The 24,103-nt window shown below is 39.1% G+C and overlaps 1 protein-coding gene across 1 annotated transcript; it reads left to right on the top strand.

The window, feature by feature from the left end:
* The first annotated feature begins 513 nt into the window (after positions 1–513).
* LOC117532589 (solute carrier family 25 member 36-A) lies at positions 514–23,257 on the top strand. The gene is made up of 7 exons (XM_034195934.1): positions 514–983; positions 2,709–2,873; positions 5,703–5,780; positions 12,837–12,937; positions 18,108–18,174; positions 18,263–18,552; positions 20,260–23,257. The coding sequence occupies exons 1-7, from the start codon at positions 943–945 to the stop codon at positions 20,451–20,453; spliced, it is 936 nt and encodes a 311-aa protein (XP_034051825.1). The 5' UTR covers positions 514–942; the 3' UTR covers positions 20,454–23,257.
* The last annotated feature ends 846 nt before the right edge of the window (positions 23,258–24,103 follow it).

Genomic DNA, 24,103 nt, shown 5'->3' with positions numbered 1-24,103 from the left:
TTGTTATATAGTAGCCTTTATCATTGTGAAATTCAAGTCATAAACATTATAAAGGTTAAATAAGCCGATAATCCAGGAAATTGGCTGAATTGAATCATTACATTAATGCAAAAAAAAATCCCCCAAATCCGATAATGCCATTACACAATCTCGGGTATTAGCATCAGTATGCAATATTACCAACAATTGCTTTATAAACCTTCAAATATTGTAAAGATGTTTATTCGGCCTAATCTATGTTGTTTTATTGTTGTGGCTGTTTTACTTTTATCTTTGAATCAATGAGACAACCATAGACATATATACCTGTTCTTGCCCAATGACTTTCATCCCAAAATGTGTCACACCTCTATATATATATATATATATATATATATATCGTAAACCATGATAGAGAAAGGTTTGCAGCATACGTCATCACTGACTCAATCATCGCTAAGCATGTGAACAGTGCATGTTCAGGTCCGTGACGTCAGGGGCCAGATTGACCAATAGCAGCGTCTGTATTCCAGCCTATGATTGTACAGTAAGTACCATGAGCTCTGCCTCCTTCCCTCTCGCTGCAGCGATGAAAGCAGAGGAGATAATCGAGACTAACCCGTGGATGTGCCATAAAACTGTTCGTTAGAGCTGAAATATTCCTTTTCCAGCTCTTAGCCCGGCCAGCTCGCAGCTCTCCGGTTGTTAAGTCGAAGATAAACAGCTATCTGTGTGAGAGGCGAACCTGAGCAAGCCGAGAGCGACAGAGGGGGGTTTATCGGCCCACTGCAGTCTGAATCAACGCAGACTCGCCCCGCCGCTGGTTCATCATCGACGACATTTGCCCATCGACGGGCACATCGCCTTGGAGGAGGAAAGCATCGGGAAGAGACGGGAGCCAAGCCCGTGTTTGACCCTTTGCCGCAGCCCTGAGGTGCGCTGCCTGTCAGGGAGTGCTAAATAATGAGCCAAAGGGACACACTGGTTCATCTGTTCGCTGGAGGGTAAGTCAGAGTAACACATTACTTTACACATGTTATTTCATACATTTAAAACATAATTCGTCGTCTGGTTGATCTTGCTAATGTTAAATACACATAACCGATTGTATGTGCAGCGCGTGCATGTGCTACTAACCTGTCATATGTGCACGCCAGTGCCAAACGGTCGACTCAAACTCAACTTCCTGTTAACATTTCAAAATATACAGTTTGCAAAGTAAAATGTTCACACTAATGTGACATAGAGAGCAAGTTTTGGCCAAGGGGTGACTTGGGCTATACACCTTAGTAGTTACAACTATTTTTTGTTTATAAATGTGTTAAAACATAGACTTATTTTTGTCAAGTAACAAGAGATTACGCTTTTATTTTGAAAACAATCATTTTATTTCCGGCCTTCTTGCTGCTCTTTCGTTAATTTACTGAAGTAGCAGCGTCAACAACAGCAGTGCTGCTCCTCCACTCCAGAAATTAGCCATGTTAAGAACCTAATAATTTGATAAGATAAATAAAACGAAGTGTCAGTAACAGCAAAATCACTTTTACTTTCCCTAAATACCTGAGCTCAAGACCTGAACACAGTGTTTCCTCTGGCGACCAAGTGAGGCACACACACATGCAGCAGACAGCGTAGCTCTGAAAGTAGGCTAAGGGTCACGGCTGCCTGTGAGCAGCATGAATGTGGCTCGGTCTTTTGAAAGGTAAATATAGCTGGTGTAACTGAAAAGAGACTGCAGCTGGATGATTTCACAACTAACAGCTAGGATGCATTTACCACCGTAGCAGTACAGCTATTTAGTTGTATTAATTAATTATATCATTTATTCACTTAACTTGACGTGTAGAATATTTGTGTGGTTTTTTCACCATGGCAGTAAACAAGCACTTTCTAGCTTTGTGGTGGTTTGATTGTGAAGCTCTGTCTAAAATAAAATCCTGAACACTGAGGTGATTGACGATAATGCATGGGTTGCGGAGACTATTGTTTTAAGGTTACATCTGGTAGCCATGGGCACATAAGAATAAAGTACTGATATATACATACATTAATAGGATAATACAATGCTACATACTGAGGGAGAACTTCATTGGCTGACTACTTTGGCTTTTAATGTTTTGTCTTCAGTCAGTCATCTTTATATTTACGGTGTGATAATATGTGTAGGAGTTCAGGGAGTCAGCCAAACAACAGTATATTTTTCAAGACAACTCATTCTTGCCTTCTCCGATGGCAACAGTCAACAAAGTGGTTACAGCTCCACTCAGCCATGGTCAAGTTCTCTTAGCTGGCAGCTTTTCGGATTGAGTATCTTGCACATCACAACACATAGTGTGTGGATGTTTGCCTGCTCCTGGATACTTTTAGTGCTAGAAGGAAAAACAGATTGTGTTACCGGTGGTTTGGAACATCAGTATTAGAGGATGGAATAAAACAAGAGAACTTGCTGAGGAAATAGGCCAAATATAGATGATACTTTGAACAAATATAATAATGCATCCTATTATAGAAACTTTTTAAAGATGACATTACATTTAAGAAGTCAAAATGAAAACAAAATACAAGTAATATTGGATATGTGATGAATTTGTAGTTATTTAATTATCATTCATTTGATTAGTCCCCTCTCAGTTTTGATCAATGTATATGCTTAAGCAGAGCGTTGTGATTTTTTTTCACCTTTGTTTCTTCACCCTTTCTTCCTGCGCCCTTTCCCTACATTCTTCTAGATGTGGTGGCACAGTGGGCGCAATTGTGACTTGTCCTCTGGAGGTTGTGAAGACCAGACTGCAGTCCTCCTCCGTCACTTTCTACATCTCTGAAGTCCAGCTCAACACCGTCAATGGAGCCAGTGTGGCCCGTGTCGCTCCACCAGGGCCTCTGCACTGTCTCAAGTAAGGAGAATTACTCTAAATGGGATTTGTACTAACTTTCAACCATACCATTTTGATGAGCTATGAGCTACAGTAACAAATCAGCCGTACAAATTCAGGCAAAGACACGTCTATTAAAAAGCAGTTTTTGCAGTTATTCTTCTTTGAATTATTCATGCACTGAATGTGCAAAGTAGCAGAAAGGAAGAAGGTCTGAAAGACCCAAAGTGAAGGTCCTGGTTAGTTTTGTAATAAGCCTGTCAAAGCTGTGGCACACTGTGTTTGTTGTCACAACAAACGTCCATGTCAGTTGTTGAACTTGTCTGTCACTGACCAAGATGGGCAGGGCTTTGGTACTGTACAGTGAATCCACAGTAATAGTGAAATTGGTTGTTTGACCTGTGATCTTCCTGTGGGTTTAAGAACAAATATGCATGTTAAAGGTAATTACTTTCCTCCTCATGACTCCTTAAATGCTCCAGGAGAAGAAAGGTTACATTAGCGTAGCCAAGTGGGTTCAGCATGTTTTTAGCCAAGTTTTTTAGACTACTGTTTTTGGATCTCTTTTATATTATAACTTAGTTAGAAAACAGCACAATCCACAATCAACCATTTTAAGAATCATTCCAACCGTAAACCACTGACTGTTTCTGGTACTTTTTCCAAATGAATACCCTTCCTCTTATCATTAAAGAATCTAAAATGACACAAAGATGGGAATGGAAGTAGGGGAATCCAACTTTGGTTAGGTTTTTATTTTGAACCAACTGAATACCACTGGGCTGTAATTACTCTTGGTCACTGAGGCATTAACGGTCGTAAAGTAAATGTTCAACTTAGCTACAGTGGTCCACTATTGTTCGCTGGCAACATATTTCCATGACTGTCACACTGTGTTAAACATATTGCATAATGCACAAGCTGCTGTGTGTAAAACTTTCCACCCAAAATCTTGCATTAATTATATTGCAATCTAGGAATCCTGGACCACATGATCATGTTTCACCTCGCAATTATTTTTAGCATAGGTAATTACCATGGAAGTCAGATTTGCCAGCATATTGCTATCTTGCTCTTGCACAATTCAACAGAAAGGCTTAATCGTCACCAACATTACACATTTGAACCAGAATTAGTTGTTCTCACATTTGTTTGGCAAAGAAAAATAGGTTTTCTCCCTTGCTGTTGCACTAAATGGGAGTGTATGTCTTTGTCCGTTTGCCTGCTTTAACAAGGCTATGTTATAAATGCTTCTTGTGTTGTCCTTGATATGAAAAACCACTTGCAGAAACTGTACACCACCATTACTCGATACAGAGCAGAGCAGGGCAGAAGAGGGAAGGACGGTGTAGCAAGAAAAGGAAAAAACCCACACGAGTCAGAAGTGGGTCAACGTGCAGGGAGGTGCAGGCACTGTTCCATTTTGGTGCAGTGTGTTAGTTTAGGATTTACGTTTTGGGTTTGTGGAGACTGCTGTCATTTGTGTGTATTTTAAGAGATTTATTTTATTCAGTACATTTTTGGGTTGAAGTATTTCGCAATGAGCAGAAATCTTATATTCACAATAGGAAAGCTCAACCCACAAACTAGGGCTGGGCAGTAAACGGAATATCAAATATCAATGTTATTGTTGTCAATGTAGAGTTCACTATTAGTGCTTTCACAAAATATCAGCACACTGCAATTGTTGATACAAGATTATCAGTAATGTGGATATAATGTGGATAAATGCTAGAACTCTACTTTAATGCAGCCTTTAAAACGAGGAACCGCACTTATGTCATATTACAATATCAGAATATCCAAAATCTTACTCAGTGTGTACCCTCATATCACTACATTATTATAATATGGATATATTAACAAGACCTTCCAGAACTCACATCCAGGGCAAATTCCAGCTATATAGCTCCTCCAGGATATAATGGGCTGTGTCTTCTTGTAATTGTGTGGGAAGGCTCAAATCTTGGGAATTTAATCTACCCCAAAGGAGCAGTTTATTATCTAGCCCAGAGGACTACTTTTCTCGTTTTTCTCGTCTCGTATTACTTGCAAGAACAGCTTTTGTTTGAACACACTTTACATCACCGTTTATGTGAAAACGTGCGGTGAAAGAAGAACCATAAACCGTACTGAGGTTATCTAGGGTAGTGTTGGAGACCGCTCTTTGAACTCAGGTGACAACAGACAATTTGAGCTGTCATGATATAAACACCACCTGACACAGGACACCTACCGTTTCCTTTATTTTGGGTGACCCAGTATGTTGATAGTGACCCAGCGTGTAATGTCAGGCTGTACTGAGTGTCAGGTCCTGGCAGATTGCCCAAAATGTTATAACTTCCTTTCCATATGCTAAGGGCACTTTCCCATGGTGCCCTATAAACATCCTCTATTAGCTCTGTTCATTTTCTGTGATCTTACAGCATGTAAGGGAGTTTTTTTTACATACGACTGTGAGATAAATATCTACTGTGTGTGTAACTCACACACAATGAATTGTAATTTTCTTACAGTAATAGTTTGATATTTTGGGAAACATAGTAATTGGCTTTTTTGGTGAGAGTTACATGAAAACAATACAACCTTGTGCAAAAATAATAAGCTAGCGCCAGCATTTTTGCAGAAATTGGCTTGCTGTTTATTTCTTGTTCAAATTGTATTTTATATCTATCAGACAGACATTAGTGGTATTAATTGGTATATATTTATTCTCTAGCCATTCCCATGAATAATAACCCAATGGTATACGTTTTATTTCATGTTTGTTGTTAAAAATACTGTATACTAGCTCTGTATTATTCTGGAATAACCAATAGAACATGAATTCAAATCTTTAATTCTCTACAGGTTGATTCTAGAGAAAGAGGGACCTCGTTCACTCCTCAGAGGACTGGGCCCAAACATCGTGGGTGTGGCACCTTCCAGGTATGTTCAGTATTATCTACAGTATTCTGGGTGTGTTGCATGTCTTCTCCTACTTATCTTAACCTGCACCTGCACCACCACATGAAAGTTGATTACTATAGGGTCAGACTATGACTAAGATGTATGTTGCTTATAGAAAGTTGCTTATATATGTTTACCATTATTATTTTTTCTTTAGATTTTTTCTTTAGTCTTTAATTATGTTCTGTGTACATGTTTTACATAATCAAGCCAAAAGAAATAGAATAGAAAATAAGATTCAAACCTAGTCCTAAACCACATGTGTCAAACTCAAGGCCCGGGGGCCAAATCAGGCCCTTGGTGGATTTAATTTCGGCCCGCAGGATAATTTCTAATTACTATTAGATCTGGCCCGCCGGTATATTGCACGCACACCTTCACTCGATCCTGAAGATTTCCTCCGCTCAGAGCCTGAGCCCAAACATTGATGAACTTGCACCCAAGATGAGATGCAAAGTATCTGGCTTGAACTAGCATCACAGAGCAGCACACTGAGTTTCAATGGATGTTTCCTTCTGCACTTTTTTTCTCACGACAACAGGGCATGTTTAGTTTTTTCTTTGAGGGAAATCCAGGTTCCAGGTTTCAGGTTTAATATGTGCAATAAGTTCATTTCAATAAGTTTTGCAATAAATATTGAACCAGTCCAGCCCTCGACTAGTACCAATTTTTTTATTTTTGCCCACTGTGTATTTGAGTTTGACACCCCTGTCCTAAACCATAACTTGCATGTCTGATAACCAGCACAGTAGTGAACACAATCTTAGATTTTTATGACAAACCTTAAGAAAGAACCACTATTCCAGCACCAGCAAGACTTATATATTAAAGAATATAAATAACTTCTCCATAATTTACTTGACATGTCATATCAAACATGGGCACATATTTGTGTTGAGGCATTTGCTCCTGCCTGATCTTCTTATTTTCTCCCGGCTCATTCAGAGCTTATGTTGGTAGCAATAATAGGAGGCCAGCAATCTGGTATTTAAATCCCACAGGGAAATGAGTTGTTTCCCTCTCTGTTAGCTTGGCTGGTCAGGGTTACATCACAGCCTGTACTCAGTCAATCAGAGTCTGAATGAAACCTCAGCAACAGCAGGCAGCTGTGACGCTCTGACCATGTGACTGTTGTTGATGTTGATGTCTATCATCACAATGGAGTTCCTATTGGGAGAGCTGTGTTCGTGACTAATCCCCCCCCTGACCTGTCTAGTTCTCCCTGGCTACGGCTGCATCACATGGTCATTGTCGCTCTCTTCCCGTTGGTTCGTTATGGACTCAATCTCCATATGAGTCATCCTTTCCACATTCTTATTCTCACCTTTGTTTCACCGTGTTGTCATTCTTGGCATAGATTAAATCAGAATTGTCCTCACCTCTGGGTCCTGCACTTTCTACGCTGTCTCAATCTGTGAGGCTCAGACTCTCAGAGGGATAATAAATGTCCCCGTGTGTGTGTGTGTGTGTGTGTGTGTGTGTGTGTGTGTGTGTGCGCGTGCGCACGTGCGCGTGTGTGTCATTCCCGTGAGCTAGTTCTCCAGCTGTGGAAATGGCAGCTTGTTTTCTGGTCACGACAGCGATAGCAAACTGCTATAGGAAGATATTGTTGCATAACTAGTCACCCTGATGAACTCAATGGCAACATATGAGATTTCCGGCTGTTTTGCATGTGGGTATAAGAACCACTTGAGGCCATATTACGAGGACAAGTTTTCCCTGCTAAAATATATAACCACATTAACATAAATCTTAACATGCTGTGTACAATTACAGATACAGTATATCATCACATTTGGTTATGGATGTATTACATGATTTCCAACCACCTAACTGAAGCTGTATCACTTTCAACTACATATTTGTTTAAATAATTTAATGTAAACCCTTTTTTATTACTTTATTGCCACATTTAATAAGACATTCAGGATATCTTAAAAAATACATTTTAAATTATCACTAATTACTCGGAGCAGCTAGATTCGCTAGTTCAGCCTTCTGGTATCATACTAGTAGAGATTTCACTGGATGATAATAACAAATTGCCAAATTGAAACTATTGGATCAATGCTTGGTGTTGAAGATGTATGGCAACATAAGATGTCATTTATTTTCTATTTAAATACCAGTTTAGATTGAGCTGAGGATTCAGACACAATCAAATACATTTAATTTATCGTTTTTTTATTTGTCTACAAGAAAGACCTGGGTTGCTTGGCTACAGAGCTACTATTTTCTCCTGTTTTAATAAGGAAGCAGTAGTCTGTCACTGGAGAGCTAAAAAAAAATCTCATGATGCTAATGAAAGTTCAGTCCACTGGGCCTGCTGCTGGCGTTTAGAAGAAACACACACTCACACTCACACACACAGCTTGCAACAACAGCATCACGTATAACATATGAGAGATACATATACACATAGAGGGTCAAACACACACATAAATCATCTCTCATGTGCCGATCGGCATTATGTTGTGCATGAATGCTCTTGAGAAGGAGGGCAGGGAGTCAAGGTCATTGGGTTTAATTCCACTCTGCAGAAATGTTGAATAAATCCGGTGATTTTAATTAGTGAGAAGCAGCTAAAGTCGTGGGAGATAAATCTGTTACTAAAGCGTTCCATGAGATTGAGAGTGTGCACACACAGATACATATTAGCTTGGTTTAGCTCTATTGCACGCCCTGACGTTCACTTTTGGCAGTACTAATTCAGGCAATTCAAATAATGGTTTCATATATAATGCACTTACTTAACTTAATGATATTCTGCTTTAAAATCTTGCCATAATATTTTTTTCTGTGTTTGTGTCCATTTGTTTTTAATTTGCTTAACTCATGGTTTAAACCCTGATGCCTATCATACATTTTTTTATTGTAAATGTGTTGTTTAAACAGTCTAGAGCAGTGGTTCTCAAACTTTTTTCAATAATGTACCCTCTTTGAAAAAAAAACGTCAGACAAGTACCCCCTGATCAGCGCAAAAACTATTTGTTAACCTGTTAAGCCCCAAGGACCCCCTCGGCGGGTCCTTTTTGTTTTTGGTTCACGACACTGTCTCAGTGGATCTTAATATTTAAGAACCTATTAATGTGTTATACCAGATTAACGGGAATAATCTCAGCTAACTGATGATACAAACCATTTTTACCAAAACAAAACACAAGTCTCATAAGAAGCATCTAAATGACCCCTGAGCGAAAAATGCTAACCTATTACTGCACCGATAATCACTCCTAGCTCCCTTATTATTTATCCTAGGTGCACATCCAACACATCGTTTATGATCGCAGGGAGACACAGAATATAACGGTGCCCACCTCAACACTGAAAGATACAAACTCGCGACGTTATCAACAAAAACGTACATCAAAACAAGTGGCGCTTGGTAGCCCACAACGCTAACATGGCTTACCTTCGTCTTTGTCTGGTCAAAACTGGTCTTTAATGGCATTAAAACGATAAAAACGATGCTGTAGTTAATCCATAGGTTAATCCAATGTGTCTGTGTCCCCTTTGAAATGTTCTGATAATCCATAAGTAATAAAACAGCTTTTCTGTTGCTTTATATCAGAGCAGCAATATTTCTCCCCTCTGCTGCAAGCTAGCATGCGTAGAGAGAACATGAGTGTGTGCGGGATGATTTCCCTTGGATTCTATTGGCTCTAACGGTCAGAAAGAGATGTCACATGTCAAAATCGAACAAGGGGGGCCAGAGATATGGAAAGTCCACCCAAATAGCCCCAGAAGAGGTTTTTTTTGCTAAATCTGTCTAAAAAGGTCAAATATCACTTGTTTTGCATCATTCTTGATACAGGGTACTTATTATATGTTGTACTTTGGATTCCTAAAGCTTTTAGTCTACTAACCCATCAACCAAGGTTAGTTTTCACTATAAGTACAAAATATATTTTGGACGGACACTATAATTTACAGTTTTTTACCATGTTCAATCTATATTGATTCTTACTTTTCTACATCCAACTCACAGGTTTATCATTACTTTGAGAAAAAAGATTATTAATTTAACCCTTTTAGAAGGGAAGATATGGTCATTTGTTCTGGGAATGTCATTTTCGAGCCTGAGACCTGAAAAACAGGCTCGGGGTTTTTAAGGAAAAAAAGCATAAAGACGTACAGTATAGTGCTGCACCATCAGTGTCTGATTTATTAAAACAACAACATTGTAACTGATAAACACTTAACACTTAAAAGTTAGCGCTGAGCTTCAGTGTGCAATGTTCAAAACAACAGATAAAGCCAGAAATCTAGGTGTAGTCATGGACTCTGACCTGAGTTTCAACTGTCACATTAAAACAATTACTAAATCAGCCTACTATCACCTAAAGAACATATCTAGGATTAAAAGACTAATGTCACAGCAGGATTTGGAAAAACTTGTCCATGCTTTTATCTTCAGTAGACTGGACTACTGTAATGGTGTCTTTACAGGTCTCACTAAAAAATCTTTTAGAAAGCTGCAGCTGATTCAGAACGCCGCTGCTCGAGTCCTCACTAACACTAAGAAAGTGGATCACTCCTGTTCTGAAGTCTTTACACTGGCTTCCTGTGTGTCAAAGAATAGATTTCAAAATACTGCTGCTGGTTTATAAAGCACTGAATGGTTTAGGCCCAAAATACATTTCTGACCTCCTGCTAAATTATGAACCATCCAGATCTCTCAGGTCTTCAGGGACTGGTCAGCTTTCTGTCCCCAGAGTCAGAACTAAACATGGTAAAGCAGCGTTCAGTTATTATGCTCCAAATATCTGGAACAAACTCCCAGAAACCTGCAGGTCCGCTGCAACTCTTACTACATTTAAATCCAGGCTGAAGACTTTTATTTTTGTCGCTGCTTTTAATTGAAACTGAGCCGTTGTGTTCATCAGTAAAGTGGAACTTCTGTGTGAACTATTCATATCTTAAACTGCACTGTAACTTTTTATTCATGTAATTTTTATTCATGTACTTTTTATTCATGTACTTTTTATTCATGTATTTTTTCTTTTAATGTTTCTTTTATTATCTTTTTTTAAAATGCCTTTTTGTAAAGCACCTTGAGTTGCCTTGTGTTGAAAGCAGGGTAGGATTTTCACGGCGGCCATGACGGCCATGGCCGTCGTAGCCCCTCGGTCTGGCCGTTATGCCCCACAAATAATTGTACGTCCTACGGCCACCATGGCATTTGGGCCCCTCGCACTGTTAAAAGTTGCTTTAAAAGCGTCAGAACAGTGGTTTCTGAACTGCATTATGCTGCGTTCACAACGGACGCGATGCGAATACTAGCATTGCTCCAACCGCTGGAGTTTCATTGCGGCTGTCAGCTGTGTTTACTCCTGTCATTCAAACAGAACGCGCTGGAGAGGGGGCGTGGCTTATTTCCATGTAAATACTGTGGTGGAAACCAACTACGACAAACGTAACCTATTTTACAGTGATTTAATTGTAAGACACGTTTCAAAATGATGCTGAAGTAACAACATACTGATACCGGTTAGTAAAAAACATGAATTAATGCTTTGACAAGTCTGCAGACAAGACGGCAAGCGAAAAATCTTTTAAAATGCGTGTTTTCTGAATGGATCAATCAGGCTAAACTAACCTGTATATAGCTGCTCCGTCCACACTCACAACAACGTCCTAAAGACAGAATTAAAGCAGCGATTGTATTCAGTTTCTGAACAGAGCTGTGAGGAGTTGATTAAAGAGACTCTCGTACACACACACACACACACACACACACACACACACACACACACACACACACACACACACACACACACACACACACACACACACACACACACACACACACACACACACACACACACACACACACACACACACACACACACACACACACACACACACACACACACACACTTCACTGTGCACTGCTAAATGATGTATGCGGAGTTTGACCCTTGAAGGCTTATTCTTATGCTCTGAAATGGAATATATTTGTTACATATTAATAGAATTTTAGATTTTTTGATTTGATTTTGGATTTGTGAATGGGAGTAGTAGTAGATGGAAAACATACCAAACACTAATTATTCAAAGTAGAGTATTTTATTTTATATACGGTAATACTAAGGAGGCATAGGCCTATATGATGATATAATGTTTGACATTATTGATATTAAAAAAAGTGATTTGTTTTCCATGTCATTCATGTGTTTTTCTTATCAGAAAGTGAAGTTATTTAAGCTCCAAATCCAAATGTTTCCTTCAATGGCCTTTGTGCCCTGGCATGTGGCCTTTGCGCCCTGAAAAAATGTGTGACACCAAAGGCCAAATGGCCTTGCCCCTAAAATGACGAAATTCCAAGCCTGGTTGAAAGGTGCTATATAAATAAACTTGCCTTGCCTTAAATGCTACATTTCAAATGTTTACAATCCATCACTAAATTCATGGCAAACCAATTTTAACATCATGCAATAACACTAAGACGACATTAGTTGCATTGAACTGATATTTTTAATAAGTTGTACTTAGAAACATGGGCTTGTGCTTCACTGAGGAGCTTTGTCATGCTGACAGGGAGGCAAACTGCAGTTATTACACTTCGCGTTTTGAAATATGTGTAACTCTGTTCATATAAAACCCACACTGCTCAAACTTCGTTAATTTTCCTAAAATTGGTATATATATATTTTTTGGACCTAACACACTTAGCTACTTTATCTACTCTGGAACTAGCTAAACTAGTTTTAAATATATGTATTCTTTACTGTCGGGTCACTTAGTACAGGTTCAGCGAGCTGCACGAGACTGACGGGCTGTCAGGAGAGGGAGAGGAAAAGAGAGCAACCCGTTTACTTTTCCCATTTTATTATCCAGAATTTCTGTAAACCTTTGAATAAAGTAGTTAATCTACTATTAGTAGTTTGTTTAAATGCATTAATTATGTTTTTTTTTTCATTAACATAAAATAAATCTCACGTACCCCCTGCAGTACTCCAACGTACCCCTAGGGGTCCCCATTTGAGAATCACTGGTCTAGAGGTTGATTATTGTTCTGATTATTTGCAACAGAGCGATCTACTTTGGGGCCTATTCGACAGCCAAGGAGAAGCTGAATGGCGTGCTGGAGCCGGACTCTACCCAGGTGCACATGGTGTCGGCTGGGCTGGCAGGTAAAGATGGCTCCCCCCCCTCCCCCTTCTGTCTGTGTGTCCCTGTCTGTCGCTGAGCGTTATCTCTGCTGTCTGTCTGCCTGGGCAGTGTAAATCACTGATGGGTTTTATAAAAAAAACATGTTAAAGACTTATTCAGTTTGTCTTCATCAGACAGTTTACTTTTCATCACTTTCACAAGTTCAAATACCCCGGAGTTTCCCATCACCCCCCTCCCCTTTACCCCCCTCTTAATATACATGTGTAGGATGGTGGGATTTTCACAAATTAAAAGCTTGTGAATATCAAAAAGCATGCAAGATCTAATATATGATATATTTTACAAGTAGGCATTATTACGAAGATGTTTTATGTATAGAACTATGAAATATAAACTATAGGTGGTTTATCAGAAAGCACAATTTAAGACTCAGGATCAAACTGACCTCGACCTTGATTGTGATGAAAACAGCCTCACTGTGAAACAAAACCTTCCATTAAAGATGAATTTAACTTTGACTGTGGTCCTGATCAGAATACGCACCCCCTGCCTTGTTTTATTCAAGAAGACCAGGCAAAGTGTTTTCTGCTGATCAATGCTACACAACCACTGATAGAGTTTAAGGGCTAGCTTAAAAGAAACCATAAACGGTACACTTGTAATTATACAGTTTAAGTTGACAAAAACAACTAACACGAAATCTCAAGTACCATACTAACTCCTTACCTCTGGGCTGTTTTCTGTTCAGATCATGGTAACTTCGGCTGGTAAAGTCATATGGCTCTGGCTATCAATCAACAGCATTCAAAGGAGTCCCGCCTCTCAATTAAACCAATTGGACAATAGAAGAAAAAACGCCAATTATGTCGACCGTTTTTTTCGCCCTGAGTTGACGTTTTTTTTAACCCAGTTGATAAACCATCTTGTATGTTCATGGCTGCCTTGCCAGACAACATAGCGTATAGTTGAGTCGACACACGCTAAATCAGCATTCTTAGACTTTGATGCAAATGAAACCCGGCATCGAGACAATTGAGGCTATAATGTGCCACTGCTGGTATTTATAACACATATATATTTGTATTTGTTTGACAAACCTCACGGTCCTCAAAGTTTAGGTTGTGCTTTCCTCCTCTCTTAGCCCTTTTGTCCCCCATGTCCTCCATTATTTTTTATTTCCTCCTTGCCCTCTCATCCTCTTTTTATTTAATTTTGAAGCGTCTCCAGAGGACTGTAAATGGTTTAACATCACAGTTGTTACTTGAACAGTGTGGTCTGGGCCCCCTTCTTTGCTCTGTGTGTATAGAGGAGAGAGCACAGCCCCCAAAGGTCAACTGGGGCCCCTGGCACTCGGGCGGACACGGCAGGTAGCATCCCATTTCTTTACACTGGTATGATGAAAACCATGGTGATTTTTATGAATATTAGACAGTTCATAATGGTTATTCATTTGTGATGATTTTACCATTGCTTATGGCACCGTGTTAGCTGCTGGTCTGTAGTTTTAGGAACTTATTTTAAGGCTTGTTATTTCTTAGTTTTGACAAACACCTCCCCTTCCCCTTGTTTCATAAACATGGTAAAGTTAAAGCTATGACACATAATCTGGATTTGATGTTGTCAGCACCAAAGAAATGCTAACCTTGTCACTGCCACAGGTTATAGGTGGTAATTGATGTGCTCCATTTTGTCTTTTTCATGCATCAAAACAATTACTGACTCATTTCTTTGACATTTATTCTTAAGGAAAATCATTAATATGTTGACATTGCTTCCTCTTTTTTTTTTATTGGTTTAACTTCTTTTTTTTTAAATAAAGATGATTCCTTCACAAACTTACCTCAACAGTATTGGCACCAGTTTAAAAAACACCCATTTGTACTTGTATGTGTGCAATATGCAGTAAAGAAACATCATGTTATGGAGTTGGGCAAACTTTAGCAGACCATATAGAAAAGTCAGTTTAGTGTTTTTGTTTCTTTATGCTGCACATATTTAGTCATCAGTGTAGCTGTTGCATTCATTCATCCGTAGATCTGAATAATACAAACCTCTGTTGTACTGCAGCACTCATTTATTTCACAGTTGCTGCACAGATACATTTGTTGTGCATGTGCACATATTTCATGCAGGGTTAAAGAAAGCCTCACTAACTTTGTGAAGTCACTGCCTCTTACGACGTCCCTTTGACTTTGAAAAGTAAGGGAGGCTAGTCCCAATTTTAGATTTAAACCTGGAGTTAATTTAGAGCATATTTTCCTTCCATATTATGTAGGTTAACATCCTCTGGAGGAACACACAGATGATGTGGCTATAAAAGGCCATACTGCAGACATGCAGCAGCCTGCCCACCTGCAGATGAGGCTCCTCACAGAGGCTTGAATACCTTTATGTGTGTTCTTCATGGCTTATTTAATCTGCCAACTGTGATTTACTTTTTGGTATTTCTGGAGTTACTTTGTTCCATACATACAGTTACATTGAGACCTTTTTAGTCATGCGTTATTGGCTCAGATGAAGTCACGATGAAAAATGTTTTCATCTTTCATATTTGTACACATCACTTATCCATTGAGACATGTTGTCCTATCGAGACAAGCCTTGTTGTAAACGAGCAGCAAAAAATGCTAAGTATAAACATGCAAGGACAAAAATACATCATCAATTAACATATTTAACTAAAAGTATTCATATCATCAACTTAAATTACTCATTACAATAACAGCTACATTTAATCTGCCTCCGTTAAAAATTCATCTTTAAAATATAAATCAAAACCACTACTTGGTGTCATTCAGTAACTTTGGAAAACCGTTTTGAGGTTGCGATTTCCAGAGTCCTTTTGTTCGACATTGGAGAGGACTTGTTATTTGATGTGTTTTCTATAAGCCTCACATATTTTTCTCCACATTTTGAAGGACTAGTGTTATATTTAAATTGATCCTAGTTTTTCCAGAATGAGGTTTGGCCCAGATATTTGGAGCTGACTGACTCACTGTTCCACCCCATTCATTCACTTTCCTATGATCAACCACTTCCTTTTGTCATCACATATTCATACACATATGTCACTACTTTCATCACCATTGTCCACCGCTTTCAGTCTCAACGACAAGGTTAGCATTTCCACCTGCCTCTTTTAATTTTCTACATTATTTCAGTATGCATCTGATTTAATTATTAATCTAATAGATATATATATATATATATATTGTTCATTAACTGATAATAGCAAAATTATTATTAATAATACATCCTCAATTTAATTGTCTTCCTTTGTACTTGTGTATTTACCTCACTCTGGTGAAATGGAGCTGGAGTTTTGGATTGGGTTGGCTTGTGTTCAGTCAACATTTTCTTTATTCTAGTTGATAAAAAAGAGTAAAGGTAATTATCAACTGTAAGTAAAATAAATTGAAAACAACTTAATTCTATAACTAAGAGTCAATGAAAGGGTGGGTGGGTGGGTGGTGGGGTTGGGGGTGGATTTGACTGCTGCTTGTGTGCGATTGTGGTACAGAAAAGCCTGTGTCTATTTTAGGGTTTTACTGTAAAGCTTTCACCCCTGCGTGATTGGGTGGGAGACCCCCGCCATCTGTGCCCCCCATATCTGCAGGCTACTAGCTGCAGCGGGGAGGAGCTGGAGGAGCTTTGCCCCTCCTTCGTGAGTACACGCCATAGACGCTACTTCCTTCTACTTCCCTCTTTTTTCTTCTTCCTCTTTTTCTTCTTCTCTCCTTCTCTTCAACAGACCTGTGTCTTCCTCTCTTCTTCACGCCGTTGCCTTAACGTAGGGCAGTGTTGCATTGAATCACTAGATGTGACAGGTCTCTTTCTAGACTTGCCTCCGTCTTAGCTGTTTTCTGCAATGGCCATGTTTTTATTTCTTACTGTTCCATCTTTCGTATCAGAAACTTTTAGAGAGACTTTGTGCCATTTCTTAGTGATACAAAGTGCTAATTAGTTAGCTTCACACACCACACATCAAACTTTACTTACTGTACATTTCCCAGCGTTTCTACTTAATAAAAATAAAATAACATTCTCAACTCAAATAACTCAAACAAACACATGCACAAACTCACATCTGCTTAGAATATACTCTGTGCATTTTAAATACAATTTCAGGGACCCCATTATTGAGGGACCCAGGTTTAAAACAAAGCTAACATTTATATTGGCTGAAGGCCACTTGACATGGTCAACAGTGTTGCTCACCAGCAGGATGAAAAGTCGGCTCTAAATTTCCCGTCTGAGACTTTCCACTTTAGTCCTGCTGAATAATTGAAGAATCTCCTCCAGACACCATTTTGTTTCTCTGTCCTGTAGTGGTGCTAGTATCAGGCCTACAGCCTGTCTCTAGTGTCCAACCAGTTAACTACTGCTTTGTTCAAAGTCACAGAATAAACATAAATATGTTCATTCATTGACTAATAAAGATGGAACATTCATATTGAAGAACCAAAATTAAAAGAACATTTATAGCAATGACTAACCAATGATATCAAAGAATCAAAGCTGTGTTGTGACTCGAAGTTGTGGAATGAATTTCTTGTATTAGGCCAATACTTCTGTGTGTTCAAAGCACATTGAAAGTAATGATATTAGAAAAACAGACCGCCTCCGTAAGCTCATTAAGAAGAGCTCATGTCTCAATAGCAAATGATTTCATTAAAAACACAAGAGCTCTAATTATCATTTCAAGGAAATGAATAGTCTGCAGTATAAACAATCTGCCACACTCAAAGGCCTACAACGACTCTGCGGCTCGGCCTCATTTCCCAGTGTTCCAGTTAGAAAAATTATTAAGATGACAAATGGAGAAAAGAAAGCCCTCACAGCTGCTGCCTTTATGCACTGTTAGTTCGTTAAGATACTTTACTTCAGTCAGAGATCTTTTGTTTACATGCACTTGTGTAGCATTTCACATGAAGAGGATCAATGGGAAAACATACATTTTTGTCTGTAACAAAAATAATTCTGATCTTTCAAAAAATATTTAATATATACAAATATTGTATAGTAATAAAATATCACATAGTAAAGTAAAACTCTGAAGTTGATCCTGTTTAGTGAAGTGCTTTTCATTGTCCTTGTGCAATATAGAATATTTAATATAGTAGAATAGATTGTGTCCCTCCAAATGTCTGTGCCTCTGTCTGAACCTCTGTCCTCCTCTGAAATTCCCAGGGTTCACCGCCATCACAGCCACCAATCCCATCTGGCTGATCAAGACCCGCCTGCAGCTGGAAACCAGGTGAGGAAACTTTAATAATAATAAATAAAAAGGAAAATGAAATCATGTTGTTATTGGACATGGATTAAAAGTCTCTATATGATTCCAGGAACAAGGGTGAGCGGCGAATGAACGCCTTCGAGTGCGTGCGGCGGGTTTACCAGATGGACGGCCTGCGAGGCTTCTACAGGGGAATGTCAGCCTCATACGCTGGCATCTCTGAGACCGTTATCCACTTTGTCATCTATGAGGGCATCAAACGCAAACTGCTGGAGTACAAGGCCCGCTCCAGCATGGACAAAGAGGCAGAGACTGTGAAGGAAGCCTCAGACTTTGTGGCCATGATGTTCGCAGCAGCCACCTCCAAGACCTGCGCCACCTCCATCGCCTACCCTCATGGTAACCTTCTGTCTCTTGTAGCATGAAATGTCCAAAGATCCCTTAAAAATACCAAACCATTAAGTCCATAAAAAAATACTTTCTGAGTTTCCCACGTCACAAGCCGACTAGTTCCAACTGAAGACATGAACCTTAAAAAAGAGATCCGAAATATATGCCCTTGTTTTACCAGGGTTCTTCTCTGTGTCAAAGTGTAAGCAAGCTGGAAAATGATTAATTTTGATAAATGTTTTCAAAGTTTGAATGTGCTTTAAACCAAATCTACTCGGTAGAAATGCATTCAACACAATCTGGTGTTTCTTCTTTACACAACCGTAATGTAAACCAAAAGTATTTAAAGTATTTAAAATGAAAAGATCCCGTCATTTGTCTGTTGGCACGTTTAGCTAACCATTAATCCTTTATTAATCCTGAACCAACTTTTTTGGCAACTGAATTAATAGTAACACTTTTAATGTGAGGATAAAGACCTTAAGAGCCTGGGAATGATTGGTTCAGGTACCTTAGAAAGTACCACAATGTTACTCTTGCAATCTCCGATTTATAAAAAGGCAGTTTTATTCCCTAAACACAGCTGGGCTGGGTAGTTTTTGTAAAGACATCCCTCTGCTCCACTTCTCTCTCTTAGGGACTCTGGTCACCTGTGCCCTTTGTTAATAGGATTGTAACAGAAGCTTAGGTAGCAAAGCATTAAGACTGTAAACCAAGCTCATCAGCCAACACATTATATTTTAGTTGTTTAATTTATACACAAACATACATTCAAAAACAGTCATTGATAGTTTAAAGGGATACACCATCTAAAAAAGCATCTCTCACTATGAATGTAAGATTTATAGTGAGAGAGTGACGGCCGGTCCACACACAGGCATGAAATAAATCTTGAAAAATGTTGATGCTGGGCGTGTCTGAAGCTTGGCGATTTTTTGCGACCAACAACCAATCACATGAATCTCCCGCCCCCGACATACAAAGCAATAGCAATGTTAAAACGAAGTAAACTGGATATAAACTCCCCAAACAGGCGAAAACCTACCAGTTTCACCCACTGTCTCTGCCACCTCCCTCCATGCCTGGTTCCTCCGGTTTGTATCCCGGTAAATAGTTCTGGTCGTAAAGAACCGGGTGATTTGCTACCGTAATTTCTCGTTTGGAATATGAGGAAATGAACTGCGGTCTGGCTCTCCCAGCTTGCACGCGGTTTGATTGGCTAGCGCTTGTACTGGTGGGATTTGCATAAACGGGATTTGATTGGCTGATGCCAGCTTCGAAAGCATCGGGAGCATCAAAAGTTGAACATTGCTCAACTTTTGATGCTCACGATGCTTGCAAAGCCATGCTCCGCTCCCCACAATGCAGTTCGGCGAAGATTCAAAATCTTCTACGTCACCCCCATTCAAGTGAATGGGCGAAGCTTTGAAAGATTTTTTTCATGCCTGTATGTGGACGGGCCGTGACTCATACTTTCGTATTGGAAAATATGATGCTCCACTTATGCTATAAATATCACTGTCATTCTCCGACTACGCACAGCCCACAGCTGAATGCAACGCTTCAAACACCCTTTGTCTGAAGTCATTCTGGGACAAATCAATATCTCTTATACCTTATTTATAGAAAATCAGTATACCAAAAGATCAATTAATAAATAGCAGCCTTTTTTTTGAGACCTTAACATCATTTTCTTCTACTTCTCTCTAATCGCAGAGGTGATCCGCACGCGGCTACGAGAGGAAGGCAGCAAGTATCGCTCCTTCTTCCAGACTCTGCTGTTGGTATCCCGGGAGGAGGGATACCGGGCGCTGTACCACGGCCTAACCACCCACCTCGTCAGACAGATCCCCAACACGGCCATCATGATGTTCACCTACGAGGTGGTGGTCTACCTGCTCGGCCGTTAGCCCACCAGGTACGTCTCCTTCTCATTTAAAGAGGGAGTCAATAAGCAAATGACTGAGAAGAAAGCCCTTGGGGGGGGGGGAAGGCTAGACGACATGTTAAAATGAAGACCAAAGGAAAACCGATAATACTCTAATGGACCAGAAGAAAAAAAAAAAAGACAAAAGATGAGGAAATTGGAGGAAGGGAAATCCCTTTCTTCACCATATCAGCATCAACACCTCCAGTTCCTTGAAACCGATAGAGTTGGCTACAGTTCCCAAAAAAAGGTCATAGGAGGATAAATGAGGCACTGACAGTATAAATACAGAGTTTGGCACCTTGCAAACTAAGGCCACCCCTAAAAAATACAATAATTTAAGCACAATTCAGTGGCATTAACTGAAAAAGGTTTTAGTTTGTACGCTTCCCTTGAAAAACTGCCTTTCCACTCAATGATATTTTAAAAGGGGGATGCTTGGAGGCAATTACAATTGGACAGGAGAAATTAAAACTAATGTAGGTCAATGGTTCTCCATTGGCACTATTTGTCTGCACTGGTCTTGCTTCAGTGCTGTGAGACTAGTTTACTATCAGACGACTGGCAGTTAGCCGTGTAAGCAGAATGTCAGAAGGAAGCAGGAAACAAAGACTTGGGTCTGTTTTAAAGTCACCATCTTTGCACTACAAAAAAGTGTGGCTTCAAGCATTCCCCTCTCAACAGTGCAGCCCCCCTCCCCCTATTGATGGCCTGAAGTTTAAACACAGCAGTGAGCTTTCTTGCCTTAAACAGGAAAACACAGAGATGAGCTTGTGACGGCCTGTCACTCCCACACATGCCTCAGAAACTGGCTTGTGTTTCTTAAGATTTGGATGAAAGGCTGATATTCAGTGTTTCCCCCATTGCTCTATAACTCTACGCCTGATAGTGACCTGCTTCGGGTGAAGTTGGCCTTCTGTGTCCACAGTTTTTATTTGTTAACACCAAAATAAGATTGGCAAAGAAGGCCAGCTTCGGCCTGCACACAGTCGCTGGACAGGACTTTAAATATCTTGTGTGAAAAACACGAGACTAACGTGTCCTTTCGTATCCTCTATTTTCTGAGATGTGTGTGATGTTCAAAAGGTACCAAGACTAAAGTATATATTATTGGAGTGCCACTACTTGAATAAAATGTGACGGTGTGGGGAAATGTTGGAGCGGGAGAATGTTGTTGGAAGTTTCATCATCGCCCCATTACCTGTTTGTGTGTGACAGTGTGAGTGTAGGTTTAACACGTGGGTCACTTTCTCGCCCGACTATGTTTTAAGAATGTGTGTGTTTGAGCCTCTGCGGTTCGTGTGTGCCTGCATGTATATTAATTATTATCTACTCCAGATTTCCCTCCACTAACAATTCATCTTGCAAGACACTGGGTCTGAGTGTGGAGACGCTCCCACTCTTACGCCAGTCCTTCCTTCCAGTGGCTTCCAACTGACCTGATAACATGCACTTTTGTGGCCTTTTAGGGCTTATGCTTGCATTTTATTGTGTGGACAGTTTGAACTTGTACATTGTAGAAGTAAAAATAAGTATTACTTTATATCAAAATGGTATTTTGCGCAACTGTTCTTAAAGCAGATATATTGTACAGTTTAGATTCCTGAGTAGTTGTGAAGGATGTCCAAATGTGTGTGTATATAATATAGATACTGTATATGCATATCATCTATTGTTTTTTGTTCTTAGGCCCGTGTACGATCATGCTGTAGTTTGCAATTTATTGGTGCATTTTTGTGCAATCTAACCTTGTTTGACATTGACTGTTGACAATTGATTTTGCTTGACTGATTTATCTTTCAGTATAAACTGTGAGTTTATTTGTGTGTCACTGTAACCCTTCATGCAAACATTTATGCTTCTGCTTACACTTACAAACTCTGCAGGACAAATACTTACATGAACGCATTTGTGCAGGAGCGCTGGTTACTCGGTTTTACTGCTTTCATAAAACTGATCCATATTGCAAAGTTTGGATGTTCGCGTCATTGGTATTGTTTACATTGTTCGATCTTTCTTTCACGTTTTTGGTTCTCCTGGCAACATGTTGTGAATATGAAGATGTTATAACTTTAATGTGAGAGTTCAACAACTGGAATTGTCTTTCTACAACACTGTACACAGTTGGAACTGTTAAAAACTGAACACAAAACATAATTGCTAATCTGTTACAGAAAGGGTTGTTGGTGAAAGTATCATCAACATTCAGTTAAAAAGTGAATATACTATACATAATGGTTTTCTTTAGGAAAACCCGATAAACACATTTCAAATTGTACCCAACACGTAATCAAATTTACCTTAAAAACGTTTACGATGTTTGTAATCAAGGTCTCCGTTCACAGTATACAACCGCAGCATATTCATTCCCCATATGAAAATGATAAAGTCTGCACAGCTTTCATGTTGAATAATAAGTATTGTATTTAATTAGCCAATTATAGTAAAATACGGTGCATTCAGGCATAATATTCTTAAACGTGTTGCAGTACACTTTAAGAGGCTTGTGTTGTAATAGTTCTGTCTTTGGCTACATTGCAGTAATACATGAGGTCAAATAACAATAATGTGAAACGTACAGACAACTGGACAAACATTTCACTCTGCTGTGTAGCTCTCATTTCAGTGTTTGTATGCAATCCACTTTCTTTTTGTATGGTTAACCTGGAGCCTCAAGCAGGGTTCAATGAAACCTGCCACATTGGTTTGTGCCAGCTCAATCGTTGATGGATTTTTTTGTTTGTTTGTTTTTTCAACAAAAATAATAAAAATCCACTTGCAACTAAAGTAATATCTTCTTTTTTTGTATTATTGTATATCTATCTATTCAACTACATTGTTGCACATGTATTTACAGCCCTAGAGTTTAAAAGATTCCACCTTGGGATTTTTGGAAAGGTAATGAAGTCATTCACTGTGCACATGACTAATATATTTTAAATAGTCAAATAAAATCCCTTCAGTTGGCATATTAAAAAAGTATTTTTTTCTAAAATAGTCTCATTTTGAATGAAGAAGCTCAACAACTCTACTACTATCATATGTATATACAGTATGTACATACAAAATTAAGGTAAATGCAAAGTATAATAGTGCATCATCTCTAGAAAGTAAAGTATGAAAGGTATGGATGGAAAAAACTCTTTGTATTTACATACAATCACCACCAGGAGGAGCCAAATAGCTTCTTTGGGAATTTACCAGTATGAGTTCAAATTGTATTCAATTGTTTCTATTTCCACTCTTGAAATTGCAGTCCAAATTGTCATAAAGAACTTTTCAATACATCAAACAAGACACACGCGCACACGCACACACACGCACGCTTTGCCCATGGCTTCATGGTGGTCATTTTAGGCTCAAACATTAGAGGCCAATAAAGTGATCGATTTATATGTAGTTTTCTCTAATGCATGTGTAATGCCTAGATGGACATTGGATCAATCCATCATCAAACATTGCGGGTTGGAATCGATAACTTCATTTAGTATTGATCATAGTGCATATGTTAGGGTTGATTAGCACAAACACTGCCCCTATTACAACTCGATGCTAATCAATCAACTGTCCTCTGTTCTAATTTTACACATCAGCCTACATTTCAGATATTATAGCACATCAGTTTATTGGTTG

This window comes from Gymnodraco acuticeps, unplaced genomic scaffold (genome assembly GCF_902827175.1).
Source record: "Gymnodraco acuticeps unplaced genomic scaffold, fGymAcu1.1, whole genome shotgun sequence".
In the NCBI taxonomy this organism is placed as follows: Eukaryota; Metazoa; Chordata; class Actinopteri; order Perciformes; family Bathydraconidae; genus Gymnodraco; species Gymnodraco acuticeps.
Note: the sequence above shows the minus strand (reverse complement) of the source record. Positions and strands in the feature narration are given on the sequence as shown.

Bases quoted from the DNA above. Each gene is read 5' to 3' on its own strand.
- LOC117532589 (XM_034195934.1), top strand. From the start codon at position 943: ATGAGCCAAAGGGACACACTGGTTCATCTGTTCGCTGGAGG. The intron at 5,781-12,836 runs GTATGTTCAGTA...TATTTGCAACAG, and splicing joins GTGGGTGTGGCACCTTCCAG to AGCGATCTACTTTGGGGCCT. The intron at 18,175-18,262 runs GTGAGGAAACTT...ATATGATTCCAG, and splicing joins CGCCTGCAGCTGGAAACCAG to GAACAAGGGTGAGCGGCGAA.